Source organism: Embiotoca jacksoni, unplaced genomic scaffold, assembly GCF_022577435.1.
Source record: "Embiotoca jacksoni isolate LCO1_2020_lvr unplaced genomic scaffold, fEmbJac1.0.p SCAF_11, whole genome shotgun sequence".
Taxonomy (NCBI): Eukaryota; Metazoa; Chordata; class Actinopteri; family Embiotocidae; genus Embiotoca; species Embiotoca jacksoni.
In genome coordinates this window covers 7366803-7392903 of record NW_027185241.1, presented here as the reverse complement: position 1 = coordinate 7392903, position 26101 = coordinate 7366803, and the positions used below count along the sequence as shown (strand labels likewise).

General features: G+C 41.3%; 1 protein-coding gene across 1 annotated transcript; it reads left to right on the top strand.

Annotated features, from left to right (window-relative positions):
• Window positions 1-1962: 1962 nt before the first annotated feature.
• Window positions 1963-25861, top strand: fam171a1 (family with sequence similarity 171 member A1). Its single transcript, XM_069142828.1, has 9 exons — window positions 1963-2404; window positions 9907-10134; window positions 10897-10978; window positions 14639-14808; window positions 15433-15609; window positions 19400-19516; window positions 19749-19863; window positions 20546-20663; window positions 21046-25861. Exons 1-9 carry the CDS (start codon window positions 2296-2298, stop codon window positions 22576-22578), a joined length of 2649 nt encoding a protein of 882 aa, XP_068998929.1. The 5' UTR covers window positions 1963-2295; the 3' UTR covers window positions 22579-25861.
• The last annotated feature ends 240 nt before the right edge of the window (window positions 25862-26101 follow it).

The following is a 26101-nucleotide window of genomic DNA, read 5'->3' as shown; positions in this document are numbered from 1 at the left end:
ATTATAACAACTCTTGCAAAGGATTTAGACAATTCTTTCACGTTTAGTTCCATCAACTCAGCTTTAAAGCAGCACCGCTAAATTGAACCAGTTTACGATGTTACAGTGAACTTGTCGACAATATTAAAGTTTCCCTCTACTGAACAATATGTTACTTCCTCTCTTTCATGTTCAACTTTCATTCTGCAGTGACATGTGTTCAGAGTTTGACACAAGAAGACTGTTTTCAGTTTATGAACTTTGGCTCAATAGGGAACTTACACTGTTATATGTGAAGCCTGCACTGTGCAAACACAGGATACTTTTTGAGGTGGGAGACATCTTATGTCCAGTAGTTCAACTTTTTATTCATATATTCTGTGTTTTTAAACGACAGAGGCATAGACATCATTTAAAAAAAAATTGTAAACAGGTAATTGAACTTGCATTTAATTGAGAAAAAAACATATCAAACACAAATGACAAAAGCACAATTGTATATATCCTTAAACATGCTCTGCATGGGATCTGTAAGCAAACACCATATGTGACAATTAAATGTAAATCTGTTTTGCAAAAGAGCAGTGTTTTAGTTTAGGGAATAATATCATTAACAAGGTCAAAGATGTAACTTATCTGTGGTTCAGTCACTGCAGCAAAATAATTTTGTGACCTCAAATCTCTTGAGTGTTTTGTTAATGATTTTCATGTACTTGTGAAATTCCCTTTACACAGCCTAAATGGCCAGAGCCCAACACGATCAAAGAATAGTGTATGTGGGCTGTTCTTTCAGTATTTAGATTAGATAGATTAGATTAGATTTAGATTTGATTAATCCCACAGTGGGGAACTTTTGTTTCATACGTGCATGTAATTAATTCCACCTTTTTTCTCAAATTCACAATTGCTAGTCAGGCTTATATATATATATATATATATACATATTTTTTTTTTTTTTTTTTTTTTTTTTTTTATAAACTGACTTCTGCACAAGACGTTTATTACTACAAACTGCATTCGTATATTTTTGGCCACTTTTGGGCAATAGAGCAAGCTGAAAACACAATATCTGAGATCCATTTTATGAAGTCCTGGCCGTTGTTAGCATCTGTGGTTTAATGTAACCAAGTACATTAAACTCAAGTAAGTACAAATTTGACCTTTTTTGCCTTGCAGCATTATACTTCCACTTCACTACAACTCAAAAGCAAATATTTTACTTTTACTCCTTTATATTTGTCTTACTTTTAAGATTACAGTTTTTCATACCCGGCTGGAAAATGTATTTTGTTTCTGAGCTTGTAGACTTTTTAGAGATACGTGGTTCTTATAGAACAGAAATGATAACAAACACATTATAATCTAATGAAATAGTCTGCATTACTGTAGATTCAACTAACCAACAGTAAATAAAGTATTCAAAAAAAGCACAACCTCAAATAAATACAGCACTAAAGTGCACATTCATTAAAAAGTAATATTAATCCACAAACATCATTCATAATATTAAAACACTGGCAGAGAGCATTTACACTTTCACTTTTAGGTACTTTAAAAGTAGACAATAAATTTCACAATTCCGACGGCTTTTTTAATAACTGCAGCTACTTTTACTTTCAATAAGTGAGTTCATTTAGTATTAAAAAAAAACAAAAAAAAACACTTGAAACTTAAGCACAGTAAATATCGGGAGAGCCAAGCCTACTTTATAACTTCTATAAAGTCATTTTTAAAAGAGTGACTTTCACCAAAGTGATTTTCTGGTCAGATATCTGTATTTTTACTCAAGTGGGGCTTTCAGCTACTTTATTGCTGCTTATTTGCACACATGCTTATGTGTTGTGCAAAATGACCCAAAACCAGTGACCTCAAAGGTCTGCAAACCTTAGCTCCCAGAAGCTGAGAAACGTCCTGCGTTCATTTGCCCGGCAGGTGGCGCTGAAGGTCCGCGGGGAGGTTTGCGGTGCTGCGTGCGAAGGAAGCCGCCTGTTGGTGCTGTTCTGGGGCATGTGGCTCAGAGGAATGGGGCCGTCTTTCTCCCTGACCCCGGCCCGTCGATGAGAAAAAAAAAAAAAAGCGAGCGACGGAGCCGTGAAAGGGCTGGGGATGCACGACAGGGCAGAGGAAACGCAGCTTTACAGGCAGAAAATCAGGACCGCTGATGCTGCTAAACATGGAGAGTCGCCTCCTGTGCGCAGTAAACGCTGTAGTGGGCAAACTGTGAGTTTATAAAAGCGGAAAAAAAAACAAAAAACAAATTTGGGTTTCTACTTTTGTTTCTCGAACCGTTTTGCGTTGACACACACATCTGCAGTGATGCGGGCTGCGGAGCGGAGAGGGACCGCTGCGATTGTACTCTGCCTTTTGGGATACCTCGTCTCCAAAGCTGCCACCAAAACGTTACCGGAGGACGCAGCCACACAAGGTAAAAAAAAAAAAAATTAATTAAATAAAATACAAATAAAGTACATTTTTGTCCGGTTGTCTTGTCTCGGAAGCGGCTAAAGCAAAGGCTGCTCTCGGAGGCTAACAGAGCCGCTAGCCTGCTCGGATGCTGATGTGATCTAAACTCGGCTAACGTGTTAGCAAGTTAGCCGGTGGCACAAACGAGCACGGAAACTTCGCCGTCTACAAAAATGCTGCTAATGCAATGCGTTGTTGTTGTTGTTGTTGTTGTTGTGTGCTCGGATTAAAACCACATTTCGGGGCAACTTTGTTTCACACTGCTGAAGTTAAACGAGTGGAAAATAATGCCCTCATATTTACCCCGGTTAATTCAGCAGTGAGTCCAGCTGCTGTGATTTGTCTTTTTTATTGATTTATTTTTTTTAAAGCGTTGTTCTGTTTCAGTAAATACAGTGTTTGAGTGTATTTGACCACATCTCTTCTATATTCTACATATCTTTTACATGATCAAATTTAACTGGACAGCTTTTGGATGCTTTTGTGTTGTTTGTACTTGAAAAAGTCCTGCTTCAAGGTATTTGACTGCAGCAACCCACCTCACTCAGGTGTGCCACAGCAACTGAGTCCCTACAAGCTCAAATGTTATACTTAGTGTTGATACCTGAGCTCAGACTTCAACTACTTTACTTACTACTTATGTTTTTTTTTCTTCCTGATTTGCATGTGTAGAAATGGTGGAAACTGGATAACAACAGAGCACATGCAGACATGTTTACGGATTCCTTGTTTTGTCCAACTAAGTCCTAGCACCCTAATTTAGTCTTTTTTTTTTACTATAATAAACAGAAAATGTTAACATTTAGTCGGCCTAAGTGTAAGGTATTTAACATTTAGCAGCTTTTTTTTAAATTTTTGTTTAGTTTTTATTATACTTATCTAAAATAAAACAAGATGTGATTAGATGTGTTCCAGCAGATAACACAGAAAATCAACTTTAGATAGATAGATAGATATATGGATAGATCTAATGTATCATATTAAACCAAACGTAAATATTTACTACAAAGTACACTGGGTCGAAAAAGAAGTTGCATAAAAAAAAAATTACTATTGCATTTTTGGGCAAAGTGTAACAAACCTTCAGTCTGCAGATAACGGTGTTAGCAGCCACCATCAAAGAGATGTGGAACATGAAAATATGGATTTTCTCCCCAGTCAGGTCTGTGCAGTAAACTTTGCAACATACAAGCTCACGTCTGCAGGTCTGTGAGAGGGTTTCCCGTCCCACAGCAGCAGACACATGCAAAGTTTAAAGGCAATTATGAATCACTGTAATCTTTTGGCATCTCATTCAGTCACCAACTTCAAAGCTGCTCTGTCACAGTAGCTACAAATGTGGCGCCACATCTGTTTTACCCATCACTTATATCTCTCACTCCCATGCACGACACATGGACATCGCAGTAGTTTGTGTTCGCTTTCTTTTTTTTCTGGCTGGCTTAGATTTGGTCCTTTCACTACAAATGAACGTAAACATACATTAACTATCGCTGAAAATCTGCGATAGTTGGAAAAATGCATCATGCTGGTTTTCCTTTTAAGTTGTACAGTTAGTCCCTGGTGTTTTAAGCTAAGTTTTTAAAGTACTTTTCGTTTAAGACTTGTCATCAGTACTTTCATAAGTGCTCAATAAAAGCTCACCTGAGGGCATTACAGCACAAAGTAAGCCTCTCCAAACAAAACATGCATTATCAACAAAAATAACTCCTCATTTACTGTCAGCAAGCCTCTTCAACCTCTCATCATCATCATCAAATCAAACCACTGGCTGTTTGACCCCAACAAATTAAAAAAGACTGGAAGTGACGGGGTTTATGGGAAATGTGGTCTTATCATGAGAATTAGACTGCCAGTCATTGCACTTCCCTTCAATAATCTCATTGTACAGTACAAGTTGAATTTCACGATTTTGGACTTTGTACATGCAGTATATGTTGAATATATTAAAAAGCACTTATTTTTAATGGCGATGCAGTCTTATGTATTTTGTACTGCAGTCTCATAGTATTTGATTTGTGAAGTCACATTTATGACTTGAGAATTTTGAGCCAATGCTTCTTTATGTTAAGAAAATGTGAAAAAGAAGAGAACTTCTATCCTATTTGCTGCCCTTAATGTGGTCTGTTTTGCTTATCATCATAGGAAGTGATTACTCTGGTGACTGTGACTCTTTCTTTATTAGAAGCTGTATTTATGAATTTTTTTTGTGTATATAGTTTGTGTGTGTATTTATTTATTGGTCTTACTTTTTTTCTCTCATTTTTATTGTGTACGTATTTGTAATTTTTTCTTATTGTGTGCACCTTTTTTTTTTTTCCTACCCGTGTTTCTATACTGCTGTGACAACAAAATTTCCCTACTGTGGGATTAATAAAGTCTAAAGTCGAAATATAACAGTTAAACAAAATCTCATTTGTTTTCCTCGGTGTGCAGTTCTTATAATGCCGACCATTTTATCACAAAAAAACAACCTTAAAAAATGGATCGCAATTTTTGAGAAAAGCTACTGAAGTATTTTTGATCGCAAAGATCCCAGAGAAACTCTGGAGGGAGATCCTAGAGGCCCTGATCATGCATGAAAACAGGTTACCAGCTGTGTTAAAGCTAAAAACAGGCTATAAATGCCTTGATAATTTGCAAGATTGTGGTGCTTTGATGTCGGTCCCAGCCTCTATCTGCTCTCTGTTTTCTCCTTTCTCTCTCCTGCCGTGGTGTTCACTTCGCCTCAGATTGACCTTCGGTTGTCCCTGAGGGGGTGTGTTCAGGTCGATACTGAGGACTTCTCCTCGCCTGTCCGCCAAACAACATGGATGAGTGGAGCCAGACAGACAATCTACCCGCAGATATAGATCTCACTCGCATTACTGCTGCCCATAATAGGCATGGCATTGCATCTCCAGTAGAAAAACATTCGCTGAAGCTGGACTAGGACTGCCAGGAAGTAGAGCGATGAAATCATATTGTCACCAGCTAGCCAAACTTGATTTTAATCACAAGATGCTGGCGTGAGTGCAAACATCAGCCCGCTTTGAGGAGGACGCACCAGGTCATGAGAAAGCACGGGGTCAGCAACCTCCGTAGCCAAAGAGCAGACGCTGTAATGGTTTACAGTACCCTATTTTGACTGGAATATTTACTGAGGTAAGATGAAGGGAATCCATTTGCTCTCCAGCTTAATGATGTCACCTAATTGCTCTTTCCCCTGCTGAGTTAATGGGATTGACAATCGCTATCTAATCCTACTTTTAATCCAGATGAGGGAAAATAGCAGGCCTATTGATAGCCGTTTCTTTGCTTGTAATAGTAGGGCTTTAGTTCAACAGATAGGAGTGCGTGTGTGTTTATAATTTTCCTTCTGCACCTGACCGTTTTCATGCTGTGACATGTTGAGGACCGGTTTTCACCATGTTGTGTGTCCCTTGTCCCACTGGAGTATTCATAGTGTTTCTTGTCTAGTCATGCATATTTTGTTTTCTTTTAAGATCACCGCAGATATTTTGTTTATTCAAATGGTAAAAAAAAAAACTCAGTAATTGTGATGTGTTTTTTTGCTGTGGTTGAACAAGTTATTAAATCCAGAAACACAAGCAACAGTGTGCTGGTGCTTTAGGTTAAAGAGGCATGCATGGTGTAGTTCTCATAGTCTTGTCTAGTTTACTGCAGTGCTTTGTTTCTGCAGTCTTCAAATGATGAATTGTTGTTTTGCTCGTCAGCAGGGTTTGGTGATATTGTGTCATAACAATACGATGATATTGCTTGGTATATTTGTAGTATGTTTATTTACTGTATTAAATAACTCTCCAGAGTTTTGGCTATCCAAAGCTGTGCCAATGCAGTGTGTTGTTTTTTTATTGTTTACACTCCTGCTCTTCCACTAATCACATGATTTCTGGGTCTTCTTGAAATCAGCCACATGCTTCTGCTTGAGATGGTAAAATTGCCCCCTCTTGTTACACTGCTGTCGAGCTGAGTCAGTTTATCAGACTACTTAATTAGTGGTTTGTCAGAAAATATACCGGCAACAGTTGTTATGATTAATAAGGTAATTGATATGGTACTCCCATTGTCCACAGAGGATTAATTAAATTGACTCATTAAAAGCATCTATATTCAGTAAAAACACCAAATGTTTACCTGTTATAGCTTCACAAATGTGAAAATTGTGTGTTTATCTGTCTAATGCAATTCATGAATTAAATGCTTGTTGTTGTTGTTGTTTGTTTACACTGACATCCCTTTGGACCCTGGTAACGTGCGAGTAAATGGCTGATTATAATGCAGCAGTGAGCGTTAGTGTGGCAGCTATTGTTATACTAAATATTGTATACAAACACGCCTGCCACTCAGCCTCATGTGCAGAAAGCATCAGCTTGCCCCTCCTGCTATGCGTGGCAAAACACCAAACCGTCTTCTACGCCCAGTGGAGGCCAGCCATACCATCCATTTCCAGTTTTTCGCACCTCGTGGTGCTGAAATGATTGGCCTCTGAAACTTAACTCAAGCTGTAGTGGGGAGACAACATGCACACACATTTTCTCTCTCTCTCTCTCTCTCTCTCTCTCTCTCTCTGTGGTTTTCTCCTCTTGAGTGTGTCTCTTTCTGCTTGCCTCCAAACACAGACAACCACCCTGCTGATTTGGCCGAGGATAATTGGTATGAGATCGCAGCGCTGGGCAGGCAAAACTCTTTGATGCCTCTATTCTCCGTATGGTGCTCAGTACACACACACAGATAAGGAGTCCATTCTGCAGGTTTTGCTTCAGAATCAGGGTCCCGATCACCTCCCTCTTCCCTGTGTGTCAGAGCAGAGAGGAGACTCCCAGCTTGTTTAACAATGATGTCACCTCAGTACTGATTTATTGGCTCAGGACTGGGAGGGGACTGCATTTATATATGTGCGTGTGTGTGTGTGTGTGTGTGTGTGTGTGTGTGTGTGTGTGTGTGTGTGCGCGCGCGCGCGTGCATGTCAGTCTGAAGTCTCCCAGGGGAGGTTTTTATTTTTTTGTATTTTTTTTTTAAGTGAGCACAGCTGGTACCCCTAGCAGCATATCAGTGGGAGTGGGAGAGGAAGTGAGCTCAGGATCGCTCAAGCAAACACACACACTCTTAACACACACACAATCCTAATGCAGAGAGGAGTTTCTGTCAGAGGGGGAAATCCAGTCTTCTTGTTTTCCAATCCTTCTGCTGTTAGGTACAAATGTAATAAAGGAGAGGAATGAAGTGAAGAAATAGCGGATCCAGAGCATAATGATGTGTTTTGGTTTGAGATTGGCAGGTGGTTCTGCCAAATCTCACCTCGCACTGAGCTATCATACACCTTCCACTCATGCAAAGGTGCCATTTGGTGCAAAACTCCATTTTTAGGTGGAGCCTGCACTCAGGCTGAACTCTCCACTCAAGATTGTCTGAGTGGTTCCTCGCTGACCAGAGGATCCCTGAGAGGGGGGAGGGGGATTTGACTAGCCAGGGGTATGTATGTTTTAGCGTGTGTGTCACAGTGGGTGGGGTTACAAGGAAGAGTTATGGCAAAATTCAGTTGCAGTGAGTATGGGGGAGGTGGGCATGTTTTGGTAAAGGGGGAAACCTTTCAGTCATGATTGAAAGGTCACCATGGGTCAGCCGGCAGCATGTGATCAAACAGGGTCCACGTTGTCATGTGTGCAGAGACAGAGGGACAGCGTGTGTTTGTGTGGTGGTGAAATTATAGTGTTTTCTGCCAAGTTTGTTTTTATCATGCCTCTGGGATATGAAGATGAAATTGACCTTTTGTTTGTTTTTCAGCCTGGGAATGTGCTGAAACGTATAGCGTTCGAGTTGCCTGTTTATTAAACAAAACTACATGAGGCTTTACAGGGTGGTAGTGTCAGTGTTCAAATTTTCAAATGTCAATTAAGACAACTTTCCACTGAGCAATTTTAAACTGTCTCAGACAAAAGTCGAGCTGCAGGGAAAGAAATCTGTTTGAAAACATCAACAGTGTCAGAAAACTAGGACGAAATTTTCACGACGAAACCGGTGCTACTAGTCATGTTTGAAAACTAAGCAATCAGAATATAACAACAAATGAAACCCAATGATGATAGATATGCTACATATTTATCTCAAACCCACTCGGCCAAATTGACATGACAAGTTTCTCTCTTTTCGCATTGTATGACCATGTTCTGCAGCTATGTCAATGTGTGATCCTGTTGTAGGTCATTCTGGTTTTATTCAATATTTAAAGAAAGTGTCTAACTATTGAGCAGTTTTGTTTTAAATTTCCAGGTAAGGGTCATCAGAAACACAGCAGAATGAGAGTCGCAATTGCTGACACAGACCAAAAGAAAATGTTTGCAAATGCAACAATATTCAGTATAAATCTTGTCAGGTACTTAGACTTTTTTTACCCGGTTTAAAGACAAATTTATGTTACGACAGTCACCTCTTCTAAGCGTCCTTCAAACAACAGCGCTGCCTGCGGCCCTCCTTAAAGGCGACCAATACTTTAATTCCACTCCTCCTCCTCCTCTTTGAGGTTTTGTAATACCTGACATTGCCAGAACTTTATTGTTTTGCTTCATTTTGAAAACAAGTGACACGTCCATTTTGGTGGCTGAAGTTCATGGGTCGTGCAACTTTTTGGGTCTTTTATCTCTTAATTTACCAGTGATTTGTTCTATATGTGAAATGCAATAAAGTAGTACAAAATGATTTCTGTATTTTTCTGTAGTTGTATTCAAATAGCTTTTTACATTCTACAAATTGTCCAAAACTTAAAGCTATTCAGATGCTATCATATGTGACAGGAGCTGAGAAGGTAGACCATGTTGCTAAAAAAATACTTAAAATGATCAAAAGTAATTGCAGAATAAATATCTGTGCATTGACTGACCAATTAACCATCTAATCGCCGCAGATCTATTTTATATTCACACTGCAGCGGTCCGATTTATCAGGCGTTCTTTGCTCTATCTCACATACAGTACCTTAAAACTTGTATTGTATATTGTATCACACAGATTGGGACCCAAGATTTATTGTTAGAGATGTTATTGTGCAGCCCATAGGGACATTGGAACAGACGATGTGTCTTAACATTTCTTTTATTCCTCGTCTCCATCAAAAAAGGTGTTTATATGTGGAGTTGTTTTTCCCATCAAGTCCAAGGTTTCCGTGAGAGAGGGAAATGGTCTATTGTTTTAGAGGGGAAGTGTCCTTGGTCAGAGTCCAGGAAATGGTCAGGCGGCCATCCCTTTGTGATTGGTTGGGATGTAGAGGCAAAGGCCTGGCACTGAAACTAAACCCAGTGAATGAGAGGACTGTAATTTAGATGGCTGTAATTATAACAGCACTGTGTTTCAGGTCTGTATATCACTGCTTGTCACTGCGGTTTAGACTAAATGCAGTGTTTTGTTTTCACATCAACCCGAACAGACACTGTGCACATGGCTCACTAAATCCTCTGTCTGTTCACAGAGGTGACTCTGAAGGTTCACCTGAGCGACGCCAGCACTCACCAGCCCCTGGTTGGAGCCGCCGTACAGCTCTTCGCCAACCACACTTCTGTAACCACGGAAACCTCCTCAGCTGATGGCAACACCTACCTGCGCTTTCCGTACCGCCTTGGGACACCGCTAGTCGTCACCGCAACCAAACAGGGATATGTGCCAAATTCAGTACCCTGGACTCCTTCCAGATTACCTGGTAGGTAGGTGTGTGTGTGTGTGTGTGTGTGTGTGTGTGTGTGTGTGTGTGGTGTGTGTGTGTGTGTGTGTGTGTGTGTGTGTGTGTGTGTGTGTGAGATATTTTAGAACCAATGCATAAGGGGGATTGTGAATTAGCCTCATTTAGAAGGGTAGTGTTTCCTTAAAGTATGCGCATGCATGTTATTGATTTCATGTGCGCTCCCAGTTTTGTGTATGTGTGTGTGTGTGCATGTGTGTGTACTAAGAATTGTGGAAGTTTGTGCCAGGTGTGTGAGCTAATGATGAGTGGAGTGCTCCATTACTAATTTATTACAGTAGATGCCAAAACCCAGCAAGGGGGCCGCTTAAGCTTCCCTTTCACTAACACGCACACTCGCACACAAAATACCTCCCAGTAGTCTGAGGTACATTGTGTGCGTGTGTGTCTCAGCGAGGAGGTGGACAGGAGGGGGGTTATTATGAGCCAACGGAACGGCGGCCAATTGGATTATCACGCTTACCAGCTCTGAACAATGGAGGAGTGAAAAGAGGGAAGGAAGAGGAAAGAAGTGCAGTTTGCTGGGTCAAGCTTCTGTCCTGCACAGCGGACAGGATGAAAGCAGGACTATTAAAAATGTATAAAGACGCTTTAATGACTTGTTATCTATGATAGTGATCAGTAAAGTGGCCAGGTGGATTGCTGTCCGTTTTTAATCTGATGTTGTATTCATTCCATCAGTTAATGCAGTGTGTACTCTGTGTGGTTTTGTTTCTCTTCTAGTATTTTCCTCTATCAGCCTGGACCTGCTACCAGAAAGAGCTGCTACCCTTATGGTGTACGAAGATGTTGTTGAGATTGTTAGGCTTACAAGGTAAATACACTCTGTGTGTGTGTGTGTGTGTGTGTGTGTGTGTGTGTGTGTGTGTGTATGTGTGTGTGTGTGTGTGTGTGTGTGTGTATGTGTATGTGTGTGTGTGTGTGTGTGTCTTTATAGCTATGCAAACAGCACATTGTTTTTGTTTTCGGAAACCATTTTCATCTTAAAAACGTAGTTTATAGTTTAATAAACTAATTTCCCCCAGGTAGCAAAACAGTCTGATCACGAGGTCAATCGGCCGTAATATCACAAGACCTTCCTGGTCAGATGAGGGAGGTCTTGTGATGTGATGAAGTTAAAATCTCAAATATTAAGCCAACATTGGTGAAATCCTTCAAAAGCTCTGAAAAATGTCCATTTCAACATTTACACCTCCATTACAACTGGGCAAACTCCATCTGCTGAGGAAGATCATGTGATGCAATCAAAAGCTCCAAAACAGCTACTAAAGGACTTTGTGGTCGGATTGTTGTGCCACATGCTTTAGTGCCAAGAATGAAGTTTGAATCTCAATTTTTCAACCAGATTTTGTTTCCATGCAGCCAAAACTTGTTGTGTTTCCCTTTGCAAGAAGATTTAGATCTGCGTAGCTCTCCGAACGCTGTGCACATTTTTCAGTGGGTACAAAAATAGAAAAATCCACCTTCTTCCATCATGTATACCTTACAAATCTAAATCATGAGCGTGGCTTTGTTAGTCAGCCTCTTTGTTAAGATGTAATTACATTAGATAAGGCTTTCTCACGCAGACAAATCAATTGAGCCTTTTTGTCTGCTGTGTCTTTTGTGCGTATGTGACCGACAAGGGAGTAATTTAACATGTCAGCTGTGTTGTCTGACTAAAAAAAACTTCTCCCATAAATATACAGGCGCCATTAACATGTAAACCTCCTGAGTACACACTGGTCATAGCACGTGCCTGAGCGGAGCGCAGTCCTGCCCTCTGTCCGACACACTCCGTTTGTCACGATGCTCTGAACTTGGGTGCCCTGGGGAGTGCTAAAGCTTGGCGTGTGGCACAAGGAAAGATAATAAAAAGAGGAGGTGGATACAGTATGTGCTGGGAAGTGGGGTTTGTGGGTGGAGCAGTTGGAGAGAATAGGGGAGAAAGGGGGATGGGCAGAGCAGTGTTTAACAGAAGGAGGAACAGATGAGGTGAAAGAAAAGTGGAGGGAAAAAGACAAGAGTTGAGGAAGAGAATGCACAAAGAACAGAAACGGTCATTTCCTTTCACAAAAACACCCACCGAACGGAAATAACATTTAACACCTGAACTTCTGGACGTGAAACATGAACGTTTCACTCAAACTGCAGGCCCAAAAATCATGTTGCGCACAAGAAGAACACTCGTGTACAGCTGGGCCTGTGTCTCACTGATCAGGAATGTGCACTCGGCACAGTTGGACCACAATGACATCACCTTGCTGAGTCCAGCTACATGCAATTTGTTTTTCTTTTTGTTGCATTTAATGTACAATTTGTTAATGGCAGGCAGAGACTGGATCAGAGGCAGCGATGAAGAGAGATAATAACAAAGCAATGAATTGCAGAGCAAAATATTGTAAAGATGCCTGGCACTGGCTGAGAAAAAGTCGAGCAGGGCATTATCTTTACCGTATTGATTCGGAGTTTCCTCCATTAAGACTAATTTGATGGCTGAATTTATGAAAAGGCATTAGGTGAACAGGAGGAATAGAGAATTGCCTTGTAAAACATGCTAAAACAAACATCAGCCTGCTTGATGGGACTGTTAATGTCAGGTGATCCTTTTTGGCTTTTAGATTTCTGCAGTGAGTTTAAAAGGGAGATTGAAATAGAAAATCTCTTAATAGTTACATTTATTTCTGTTCTGTTGTGTATATTGCATTTACGTTTTAGCTGAGATGTGAACATTTTACATTTTTATACACTGGAAAATCCCATGTGCACATCTCACCTAGTCACTGGGCCGAAATTAATACTTATAGTTACTAAAGAGTTACTAAAGGTGCGTGTTTAAAATAACCTGCAAACTTCACCTCACCCGCAAAAAAAATTCCAAGTTGATCTACTAACGACGTGCAGTGAGAACTGCGTCTTTCAAATGTGCAATTAAACACATGTTGTCCATTTTGTGTGTTTGCCTGAATGCACATGTAATATTGGGCGCTTCTACTCGAACGTCCAAAATACTGGGAGGGGAATTGCAAATACATACATTTAGCATACAATGATATTTACTAAACCTGAAAGTAGAAATAGGAGAAGTGATTGCGTGTGTATTTCAGTACGACTGAGCAGGAGAGACGGCTGCTCTTATTGTGGTGAGAAGGAGACGCAGGGAAACTAAAGAAAACGTAGAGAACGTGGTTTTCTACGCGTTTAAACATTTGTCAGAGGCAAACAAATATTTTGACATATCGTTTGTCCAGCGATGACATTTCTGAGTTATTGAATGAAGTGACTGATGATTTACAGCCAACAACATAGAGGAGCCCCATAATACCAGCAATTTAAAAAAAAAAATTGCGACTCAGCGGTTTCCTCCCTCTGGGTCATTCCAGCGTGTCGCTGCTTGATATCTCACCACGTCCTGTTATTCAGGTGTGCTGTTAGAGGTCCTGAATGTGTCCGGCAGAATCCACAGATACAAAAGGCTACCGAGCACTCGCGAGTCACTGAATGAAAAGTCACCTTCTCATCACAGAGAACTGGACCTGCTGATCGGTGTTTGTTAGAGGCTCTCATCCACCGTCCCTCCTGTTTTATTTGCTGACGTTTTATTAAGCTGTTTTTTGCACCTTTTTGTTTTTCCCACGGCATAGACTTCTTTGCTGATAATCTCCTATAAAGCGTTTTGTTCTTGTTATTTTTATAGTTCTTCATTTCAATGAGATCAGATTTCCTTTTCCTTTTGCAGTCGCTCTGTTTTCCATTGCTGGAATCACTTTAACGCACGCAAACCCCTCATTTAAATACAGCGATTTGCACCTGATTTCAATGACGCAATTACTTTTAGTAAATCACCCGTGAAACAGGTGCAAAAAAATTTGCAAACTTTAAAAAAAAAAAAAAAAAAAAGTTTTAGTACTCTTTATTTGAGATCTTAGTAAATCAGGCCCATAGAGCTGCAAAGATGAGTCAATTATTTGATTAGTCGATCGACACATTTTGATAATTGTTTTATTATATTGAGTCATTTCTAAATTAAAAAAAATGCTAAAATTCTCTGATTTCCAGTATCCTAAATATGAATATTTTCTTTTTTTGTTTAGTACTTTTTTAATAATAATCGAATTATATTTTGGTTGCTGACAGTTAGTTGGGACAAAACAGGAGATTTTATGCTGTACCCTGGGCTTTGGGAAACACTGGTGGATATTTTTCACCATTTTCTGACATTTTAAAGACCAAATAGCTTATCGACTAATTGAGAAAATCATCGACATGTTCATCTACAATGAAAATAATCACTATTTGCTAGCCTCATGATTGCAACATTCTGGTTTGATTTCAGCTAGTGACTTGTGTTTGTCTCATCCCCCTTTACCCACATTTCCTCCCATCGACTGAAGTGAGGGTAAAAGGGCCAAAGATATTTTCAAAAATTCATTTGAAATCCCACAGCTGGATTTACTTACACATGGTTTCTGACATTTGTCTGTGTCACTCTCATAGGTTTAAGAAACCAGCCCAGTATTCATTTCCAGCGCAGAGCTCTTAGTCTTCCTTCCAACACGTCCTACGCCAACCTGACTGCTCTGCTTACCGTGGCAAGCTCCCCATCACACATCCAGCACTTTCCCCACCTGCAGATTGTCAGCGGCAACGGCACAGGTGAGGTTCAGTGCAAAGAACTTAAAGACTCCATCAGAGAAATAGCGCCAGGCAGAGCCGGGCCCAGACGACAGGGAAGGAAGCTGCTGAGAAGGGGTGGGGAGTGAAGAGCAGCAGCGGTGGTAGATGACAGAGACGCTACCCTGGAGAAGCCTTTCTATCTGACCTCCTGAAACACAATAACCCCTGTGTGTGCTCTCTGACTGAACACAAGCCCCGTGCCCGCACATTTTCAGGCATCTTATCCACGTCTTGATGTGCGTGTGATTTTATGTGTCCTCCTTTATCCTTCAGCTTGAATACTCCTCCATAGCTTCCCAACCCCACAGCATGTACCTTCTCCCTCCGTGACACTTTCCAACCTCGTGTTCTCAGTTTTTTTCACTCTCCCCCCCCCGTTTCCTTCTTTCCTGTCTTTCCTGTCTTTCCTGTCTTTCCCTTGTTTTCTTTCCTGTCTGACTTTCCCGACTCTCCTTTATCTAAGCTGTTTTATGTCCACCCCCACTCCCCACCCACTGTCTCCTGCTTTCTCCTCTGCTCCCCCTCCTGTGCACCTTACTCCCGCTCCCTTTCCTTTCCGCTGCATTTTCCTCTCTTACACTCTCATGCTTGTGCTCTCACAAGGTACCGAGAAGAAGTTTGAGCTGACTCCCGTAGCAGCCATCTCTGTTCACCTATTGGCCAGCGATGGAGGGGAGCTGCAGGTGAATGAGCCAATCACAGTCTCTGTGCCCCTGCCGGCTGACAGTGGCCTGAAGGAAAATGATCACATCCCAGCTTGGAGATTTGACCCGCGTTTGGGTATGTACTGATTGAAATACACGCATAAGCTTTCTGACTCTCTAATCCAGGTAGCCGTTGTAGATATATGTGTAAATACTTCTGAAAAGTAACATCAGAAACCCTCGGTAATGTATTTACTTCTGTGTAAATGAGACCTACTTCCAAAGGTAAATGATTTGTTAAACAAAATCGCAATATCAGCATTTCCACAAACCACATGTGTACTCACACAGTGCAGCAAGGCCACAGTTTGTAGCTCTGTATCACACTGATGAATGCAATTATTCATAAGGTTATGAAAATGGCCAACATAAGGCGCCACATTAATCTGCAAATCGAAGTACTGCTACAAATCACAAGTTTGGGCTATTGATACATAATTTCCTCAGGCTCATTAAAATCTTGAACATAATTGAACAATGGCAGAAAGAGCTCTGCGGTGTTGCCTCTCACACCAGAGACACTTCAAGCCCTTTTGGACCCACTGATTTATTTCAGCAATTTTGAATCTGTGTTATGAAACGTCCCGCACCATGACACACCCAGTTCTCTTGGACGGGCTCCATTGAACAAGTGATTAGATCATCAGTTCAGTCAGACGTCTCTGCTCTACTAAACATCCCAGTGCGTGTACATTAGTCTCAGTTCCAGACCAACTGTGTATCTACGTTATATTTGTGTTCTGCCAGTGCGGGAAAAAGGTCTTGTATGACCTATTAAAATTCTTCTAGTAAAATGACATTTTCAGTGTTGCTTCATTTTAAGCTCAGTCAGTTAATCATATGGTAGTTCTGAAAATGTTGCAGCAATTTTGATAATTGATTAATTGTAATTGTTTCTGTTGGCACGTAGAGGCAGCAGAAACAAGCTGTAAACAAACATTGACGTATTATCGAACAGTATTTATACATTTGGCAGATACCAAGCACCATTTGTATTTATTTTAATGTGTGTTTGTGTCAAAATATTCACTTTCCTTTTTGTTTTGGGTCTCCACCAGCTCCTACAGTAACTGCTGAATGTTTCACTGTGTTCACCAGCAAGTTGTAGTTTGTCTGCTGTTTGGTGTTGTGCCAGTAGAATTACATTTTTTTGTTGTTGCTGAAACCAGCTGTTTGCTGTGGCTGAAAAAGGGATGGATTAGAGCAGAGAGAACGAAGCCGAGCAGTAAAGTTTCAGGCCTGAAAACCAAAATAATGAACTGAAAGACGCTGAAACTCTCTGTAGAGCTGACGGTAACGCCAGAAATGCCTTCTACATTAGAAATTGTTAGCACTAGCTGTACTTGTGTTAAGACTAGCAATACAGGCTTCAGATTTCCCCATTAATCATAAGATGCTTATTGAACAAGGTTTGGTTACCAAACTAGTAAAAAAAAATCCAGCTTGCACGTACACGTCTCAAACTCAGATATGAGTTGAGCTCAAAGAAACGTTCTCAGCACATGTTTTTAAAAACAGTTCTCCTGTGTGATGCTCTGCAGAGTCATGGATAAACTTCCAAGAGAACTAACAATGACTGGAACACATCTTTAAACAGAGACCTTTAAATCTGGTGCATGTTTGCTCCTTTGACGGTTTAAGGATTTCAGAGCTATGTTGTAAAGTGCCCAAAATATCAACATCCAGAGCTTATAAAAGGGGCTTTGATTAAAACCTGAAAGCGCTCACACACACACACACACACACACGCACACACACACACACACACACACACACACACACACACACACACACACACACACACACACACACACACACACACTTGTAGCCTCCACACAGCCTGTAGCAGTGAGTATTTCCACAACAGAAGCCATCTCCGGACCACTCTCCAGGCTACATCTCATGTTCCTTAGCAACCCACCAAATAAGTAACACAACAGAAAGGCCCGGCTGATTGAGTTTCTTCACTGAGCAGTTAAGTGTGTGAAATGTGTGTGTGTGTGTGTGTGTGTGTGTGGGGTTATGAATGTGTTAAACTGAGGATAATAAACAGGCACAATGAAATGTTTGAAATCCATCTGGTGCCTTTGGTGGAATACTTCAGGCTGCCTCACAAAGAAGCCAGTTTTGTTTTTAAAGTGTGCACATGGATGACACACACACTCGCACATAAACAGAAACCTGTTTCTCTTGTGTAACTGACAGCCTGTCATGTATTGTTAGACGTCAAGCAAGCATGGAGCAAAATGATGTCATATACAAACAGATCAAGGTCATGTGTATGTGTGTTATTCATAAACAGACACACCTTCATCCCGACAGGAGTTGAATGATGCAAATAGGCGCTGCTCCTTCAGATGAACTGACCACTATCTTTGGTTAGCTGTGTTGACTTTGCATGAATGGGCAAGAAGCAAAGTCATATATGGGCTATATTGACATTATACATGTTTGCCTTGTGTTTGAGCAGTTGCCGGTCTGTCAGCGCTGTATTGTATGGAAGCGTGGGAACAGACTCACTAAATGTCACAGAGAGGACTCCTGCGGAAATAATTCAGACATAACCAGGGTGAATCTGGGCAGGAGTGCGTGCGTGCGTGCGTGTGTGTGTGTGTCAAAGTGTCAGAGGTGCTGAGTCACGCTGCCTCTCTCATTTCTCTTTGCCTCTGTCTTGTGCCTTTTCCCTTATCTGTCCTTCCACTCCTCCTGTTTGTCCCTTCTTGTTTCCTCTGCTTGTGATGTGGTTTTCCATCTCAGCATCTCTTGTATATTTGTCTTTCCTCTTTCAATATCCTCTCCCTCGTCGTGCCCCCCATTCTTAATGCCGGTGCAGATTCTTGACCACTTGATGTTGAGTAAGTAACAATCTGACTATTGCTGTTTAGCCCTGAGACCCAGAGGATTGGAAATGTAAGGGCACAACTAAATGTTTTCCTGTCGGAGCTGACCTAATCAATCAATTGTATTTTGGCTTTGTAAGAGTTTTTAGTGCTGGAGCTGCTATTGTGCTCAGTTTTATCCTATTCATAGCCTCCTACTGTTATTTGCATGCTGCCTCCCTGTGGGTGAGCTAAGTACTACCAACTCACATTAAACAGTTTTAGTTTAACAGTTTTCCAGTTGTTAATCAGAATATCCGCAAGTCTCGACAAGACAGAAACAAAAGCAGTCAGTTGAGTTTCTTAAAAGACATCTTCTTGAATTTCATTTTAAATGTTCTCTTGCCATAGACAGTTATAGACAGAGACGTTAGTTTTAACAGTGGGTTTTGCATACTGGAGGCTGGTAAATCTTTTGGTTATTTCAAGTTTCAGTCTGCAACGTCAGCCCTGTATTCAACACTGTTGCTACTGTTAGCCACAGTAGCTAGTAAACCCATCATGAAGTCTCATTAATGTGAAGTAAGAAAATGCTTAAACAAATTAGGCATTTTTCATGTTCTTCCATACATCCATTTATACATCCATCTGCTGCTTATCAGGGTCCAGGTCCATATGTTTCGCTTCCATCATACTTTCATTGGTTGGTCGGCATGATCCTTAGAAAGGTGTTAAATTTGATTTATTATAGTATTTAAAAGTCTCAAATTAAATCAGATGAACCCTGCAGAAACCCTGTTAATTAAGTTTGCTTTTACAAATTGTAAGATTTTTACATTCATTAATTTACTCTCAGCACGTTCAGTATCTAAATGCAACTAAGTGTAGTGCTGCTTTGTCTAAATTAAGGAGCGTCGGATGGGAGCCTGCTGCAGGACATGCAGTTGTTACTTGTTCTCTAAATTACTCTGTTACGGTTGTCCTCACACAGAATAATTGTTGGGAAATTAGATTTTAAACTGTGTGATTGTGCGTGCTTGTCTGCAGGTGCCTGGATAAAGAGCAGTTGGGGTCACGTGCAGAGGGAAGGAAACCAGCTCAGTCTGACCTACATTGCTCCTCAGCTGGGGTATTGGGTGGCCGCCATGTCCCCTCTACACTCGGGTGAGAAACTATGTTGACACAAAATGATGTTTACTTCATTAAGCATTACACTTATCCAGGCAGGTCTGATATGTGGTCATACCTGCACCTACTGTTTGTTGACGGTCTTGCAGAAAGCTGTAAAATATTAATACAATCTTAACAAATACCCCCCCAAATTTTTTTTACCTACAGTTTGCCAAGCTTATCTGTTTATGTTTCTTCTTTTATACGACGCATGTCTTTCAAATAGGTCCAATGGTTGCAAAGGACATAAGCACATACCACACTGTGTTTCTGCTGGCGATACTGGGAGGCATGGCTCTCATCCTGCTCTGCCTGCTCTGCATCCTCTTGTACTACTGCAGGTATGTGAACCACTGAGCCAGCAACATGTCCCATCCATCCACCAGAAGTTTACAGAATGAGGAAGCACATGCAATATATTAACAATGTCGATGATATACTGCACAATAATATGAATCACTTCTAATGTGGAAAATGTAAATGTGCCATTTTAGGCTTTCACAAAGATGCTGTCATTGTCTTAATATTGAAAGAACAGGAATGCTTGTATGACAAATGTAATATAACACTGACTTCAACAAAGCTTGTTTTTAATATTTTTGGTGTCTGACATGCTTAGCAACCTATTATTACATCATCTAAACTTACTGATGGTACTCTTGTCTGCCTGATAACATTGATATAAAGAGCAGTTTTAAAGGATTAATGGCCTCCTAAGCCTAAGGCTCATTCTTTTTATACTTGAATCAGTTCTTCAACTGTGGTAACAGTACCACATATATCGATTACCATGTAAATACAAGCTGACCATAGTCACATAAGCTGTCTGGCAGTAGTTTAGGTTTTATGTTGATTAAATGTAAACAAAGTAGACTGTAACTGCACAAACACCAGAGCTATACTGCAACTATAAGCAAAAACTTAGAGAGATTTATTGTTCATTGTTAAAATATGTGTATGAAAGAAGTTTCAAACAGATTTAAGATGAAATTATAACTTCTGCTGTGTCTCTGTGTTGCACAGACGTCGCTGTTTGAAGCCGCGAGGGTCTCACCGCAAGCTCACACTGTCCTCTGGTCTGGACAGCAATAAGAGAGATCAAGCCACCTCCATGTCACATCTGAACCTCATCAGCAACGAGGTCTGTCTCACTTTCAGAGAACAGCTCAGTGGCCAGACTACTTTACTTTGTTTAAAAAGGAAACTCCACAGATTTTACACATCTGTCTGTTTAATGGTGCCGTGACAACATTAGTTGCTTCAAGCATAACACAACTAAATCTCTGACAGAACTTCTGGTGCTTAAGATGAATTATGGGTAATGTAGACCTCAGGTTTTGACAAGGAAGAAGAATGAGTATTATGTTTTTCAACCCTGTGGTGGGCAGAAAAATCACAACTGAATTTCTCAAACCGCTGTATGATGCATGTCATGTGTGCGAATCAATTTCAACACTTTCCTTTGTTTTTGGCTGTTGTATACTTTCTTTTTTTTCTAAAGTTTATTTTATTGTTATGTTTAGGTGCAGCTGGAGCTTGTTTCCACAGCAACTGAACCTGACATGACCACTCCGATGCTGAAGCCTTGCTCGTATGAGCACCAAGACAATCAACGTCAACACAGCCTTATCCATCACAGCAAACACAGCCGCTCCTCTCTTGGCAACAACAGCCACCACGGATCATCTCTTGGCAATCTGACGCCTCGCAGCAGAGACTACCGGCAGTCTGTGGAGACGTTCCAGTTGAAGGCTGCACTTTCATCCGGGACCGACCGGGTCTACCGTCAATCATACACCTCCATCTGCTCGTCCAGCAACCAGATTTCAGATGCACTGTCATCAGCCAATCACGGTCAGATTTCAGCTACACAGCTGAGCAGCATTGGGATTATTGACTGCATCTCCCCTTCCTCTCCTCCTCACTCCCCCAGTCGAGGGGAGGGATGTGAGTGCAGGGCTCCTGACCACCCTCTGTCCCGCTCTGTGGACCACCTGGAGCGTACCAATCCCCACTTACTCTCCCGGCCAGGCCAGCTGCTCTGCTGCGGCTCTGTGGATCTATTGAGTGGAGGAGAAGGCTACCCGAGAGTGCGCCCCACATTGGTGATCCCAGCGCACTACATGCGCCTGCCTGGAGAGCACCCTCTGTCTGGTCAGGCCCTCCTGCTGCAGACTGACCAGCAAAGTGACTTAGAGACCATCCAGGCTGAGCTCAATGCCTCACATTCCCAACAGCCCCTGGGGCAAAGCCCCACTGACTGCACCCCAGGTCCCTCCAAGCAGGGTGACGGAGAGGGTCGGGGCTTGACGGAGTCTCTCTCTATTCCAGCAGCACTCGGGGAAACGGGTCTCATGGAGATAAACAGTGAGGACACCTTGTTGGCTGAAAAGACTTTAATGGAGCTGAGAGGAGGAAAGCCTCTGCCTCATCCACGGGCCTGGTTTGTCTCATTGGATGGACGCTCCAATGCTCATATCCGACACTCTTACATCGACCTGCAGCGGGCGGGGTGCCACAGCAACACGCCAAGTGCAGGAGGTCAGCAAGGTAGCGGAAGGCACGGCAACGGCAACGATGCTAGCCTGGACTCCGGTGTGGACCTGAACGAGCCGAGAGTGGGACGCAGGGGGAGAGATGCGGAGCGGGAGGAAAGAGAGGTTAAGAGAGACAGATCAAAGGGCGCAACACCAGCCATGGCCTACACCCAGCTGGTGTATGTGGATGATCTGGATGGGGGAGGCAGTGAGGAGGAGAAGCTCAGCCCTGAGGACAGCAAAACAGGACTCATGCTGTCAGACAAAGCGGAGGGTGACATAGAGAATCAGGGGGATGTGCAGCGGGAAAGAGCTGAGGATCCACCCTCACTTTCCTCTGCATCCCCTGCTTCTCCCCCTCCCCTGCCGACGCCAGAGGGAGTGACTTTCAGGACTGACCATGCGCTGCTGTCGGTCTCCCCCGATGACGATGCAGCACATGAGGACGGAGAGGAGGAGAAGAAAAGCCCCTGGCAGAGGAGGGAGGAGAGACCCCTGCTGGCCTTCAACCTCAAATGATTCACAGATGCCCGTTACAGCAAACGTTCACATATTTTTTTAAGTCTGTTAGTAGAACACTCACATGCCAATATCGACATTGACAGTGTTTTCAGTTGTTGTTCCTCCTGTCCATACTTTTTTTTTTTAAAGTGATTTAATCCAGTCCTTGTGCTGTGCCAAAATGAATAATTAAATCAAATTTAATATTGGTTCATCAAGTCAAGTGGGATATAGCTAGAGTACTTTATTAATTCCATTGTGAAACAGAAGTCAAACATAAATTATGAAATAAGAACAAGATTAGATCATTAAATTGAGTTATAATATAAATAACCAAAATTGTGCTGGAAACTTGACTAAAACTAGAAACTAGAACTACAGTCTATATATATATATATATACAAAAAAACAATTTTAAGCTGTGAAGCAGCATAGTTGAAGAAAAACATGGTTCAAGAGATGTGAGCCAACGAAGCTGCATGAGGTCAGTCTTGCCAGTGTGAGTCAAAAATCATACCTCTTCTCAGAGTCCTAATTCAGCCACATGTAAACACAGTGACTCACACTTTCTTATGTCACTATATCTGATCTTCATCACATATATGTCCACAAATCTGCTTATAAATCATTAGAAAAAAAAAATGCTTCTTATAACTCCTAACATATTCCTGCCTGAGCATTATCACATTGTGAAGTTTTCTTCAGTATCATAGTAATCCAGTGAAAGGTGTCTGTATATCCATGGGTACATGGCAAACAAGAACTGTTAAAAGATTACGCTGTGAAAACATGCAGGCCATAAGAAGGAGGTTCATTTTGTCGGTTTTTAGCTGGAGATGAGGCTTAAAAAAAAAAAAAAAAAATCACCTGATTAACAATATTAGTGCAGGGTAATGTTCTGTACATGTTTATTTTACACAGTGTATTATAATTCATTGGCTGTGGCAAGGTGCTTCATTTGAATTGCGTAGTATTGGAGCACAGCTATAGAGTGAGTCTATATGCACACACAGTTATGCACTGGTATGTAATGAACCTTTCAGTAAGTTATTGGAAGATAAAGTATGGTTGTACTTTGAAAGAAGTTGAAATCATCCCACTTTGTGTTCCTGGCTGTCTGATAACTTAGCAGGGAACACGCATGTGTAGAAGCAGGCAGGTTTATACTTAAAAGACTATAACTTTGAAGATACTCACGTGGTGTGTCTAACTCAAGACTTGTATTGGCTTCAGCTGAACTTTAAAACTTAAAAATGCATTTTGTTTCACGGAACAAGGACTGTGGATTTTGTCCCCTGTCTCCATGAATCAGGAAGAGATGTCTTTGTAGCCGGTGTGGACAGGAGAAAAACTCTTCAGGAAACATACGGGCACGTCAGTTTTATTTTGAGACGGACTCGGAAAAAATGTGAAACTCTCCGTTACTCACGACTCCTCCTCGGCCCCGATCCTATCATGAACGATATATCTGTTTCAATTGAAGCCCTTTGATCTTAAAATAGCACTGAGAAAAATATTTTAGCACTGGGATTCCTTTTAGTCCAGAAATGAACAATTCAGAACCTTCATGAACTTCAAGGACCCTTAATGATACGACCACTGTTGTACTCCACTTTGTCATCCTCACGGCACACTACGTAAACAGACCACTGATCAGGCATGATATACACATCGCCTGAGGGAAGACAAACAGACTTTGGGGGCAAGAAATTAGGATATTTTATGCACAACAAATATATGCCTTTTTTTATAGATAGCAAACGTGATGGGTGGTTCTCAAAAATCAGAGACTACAGGAACTTTTTTCACTTGAGCCATATTGGCCTCAGTCCACAGGCGCAATCCAGGAATACACTGCACCCATTTAAAGCGAGATTATAACCCCAATTTAGGCCAGTTTGCTGACTGATTTTTACAATTGCGGATGATCGGTGCAAACCCTGGTTGGTGATTCTGCTCCTGTCACAGTCTGTTAGAAATTAAAAGTCTTCTGGTGTGTTTCAGGGTTCAGTTTAAGCAGTACAGCAGTATCGCCCCTGATATAAACATGTAAATCCTGTAGTTTTGAATGGTTTTCAGTATGTTGCTAGAGTTTAATCTAGCCTGTCAGAAGGCTCTGTGGTTGCTTCACATGAACTCCACAGAGAAAATTAAACCACTATCTGCTCTTTAGCATAATCAGATAATGTGACACGCCACTCTGCTGGTGGCTAAGGATGTTGTACCACTACGATACTGTAGTTCCACACAGAATAATAGTGAGGTGTAATGATATGAAGGGTTTTTGTAACTGTTGAACCACTGACTGGCATATTTTTTGCTCTAAAGGCTATGCATCACTTTTATACGGCTGCTTGAAATGCCTTTTTTGTAATTTTAATCACTTATGATTTTAATTGCCAACATGAAGTATTTTACCTAAAAATAGGTTATTTTTTATTTCTTTAAATATGTTAAGGGCTTTTCTTCCTTACACGCCTTATTGTTATAGCTACAAACAACAAACACTACATAACCTCTTAACTAAAAACAAACTCATTTTTGCTTGCTGTGTTTCACCTTAACTTTTACCATTTTCCCCTGTCATGATCCAAGTGCCTTTGAACAACCTGACTCTGCAGCAAATTTGTGGAACAGATTACCTTATTTATTTCTCACCTTCTTTTGCCTTCAGCTTTCCTCCTCTACCTCAGCCCTCCTTTTCTCTCCTGCTTGTGAAAGGAAGCATGCAGTAAACTTTCCTCAGCACTAGCGTGTTACAAGCTACACTGCAGAAATCTCAGAAAATGTCAGCTGCTGCTATTGTAAAAATCCTCCACAGTAATCAGCAATCTGTCAGCAGTACAGCAGAGTAAGCAGTAAAGGAAACTGAAGTTTTCAGTGTAGCACAGGGTAGATAAAGCTAAGTGCGAATGTATGTGAAGCTCAACTGCAGGTCATTTCAGTGCATTTTCTTTTTTTTGTGTGTGTTTTTGGGAGGGTGAATGTTTGTCTTGAATGCGTTTATAGTGGTGGTAGTGTCCCTCTGTGACGCTGCTGAGTCTGAGAAATGATCAAAATACATCCAATCAAAGGTTCATGTAGTCATAGCAATCATATTACACAGTGTGTATAGTTCTTTCCTTACCTCTGCCTGATCAAATGGTGAGATGGTGTTGTGAATGGCCTTTTCTCTCTTAGTATCCCATAGCAACCCCCAGTTCTAGGGTGGAGTAGCAATACAGCATCCTGAGTGTGTAAATTGGTTGCTTGCATTATTATATTTGAAGCCTATTATTCTGAATAAACAGCCAAACTGGAATCATGCGCGTGTGCGTCTGTGTTTGCGAACAAATGTGAAAGAAGTCAGTTGCAGCCCCAGTTTTTCATGTGCGGTCAGTAAGTTCACTTTTTCAACCTCAGACCCCCTTTTACTGATTGTCTTTAGGAATGAATGCCAGCAAAGGATGAAATGACTTAATATTTCTGACCAGATGCATTTATGTGACAGTACTTTTGGGGCAGTGCTTTTAAAGCCAAAATACTAAAACTTTCCATTGTA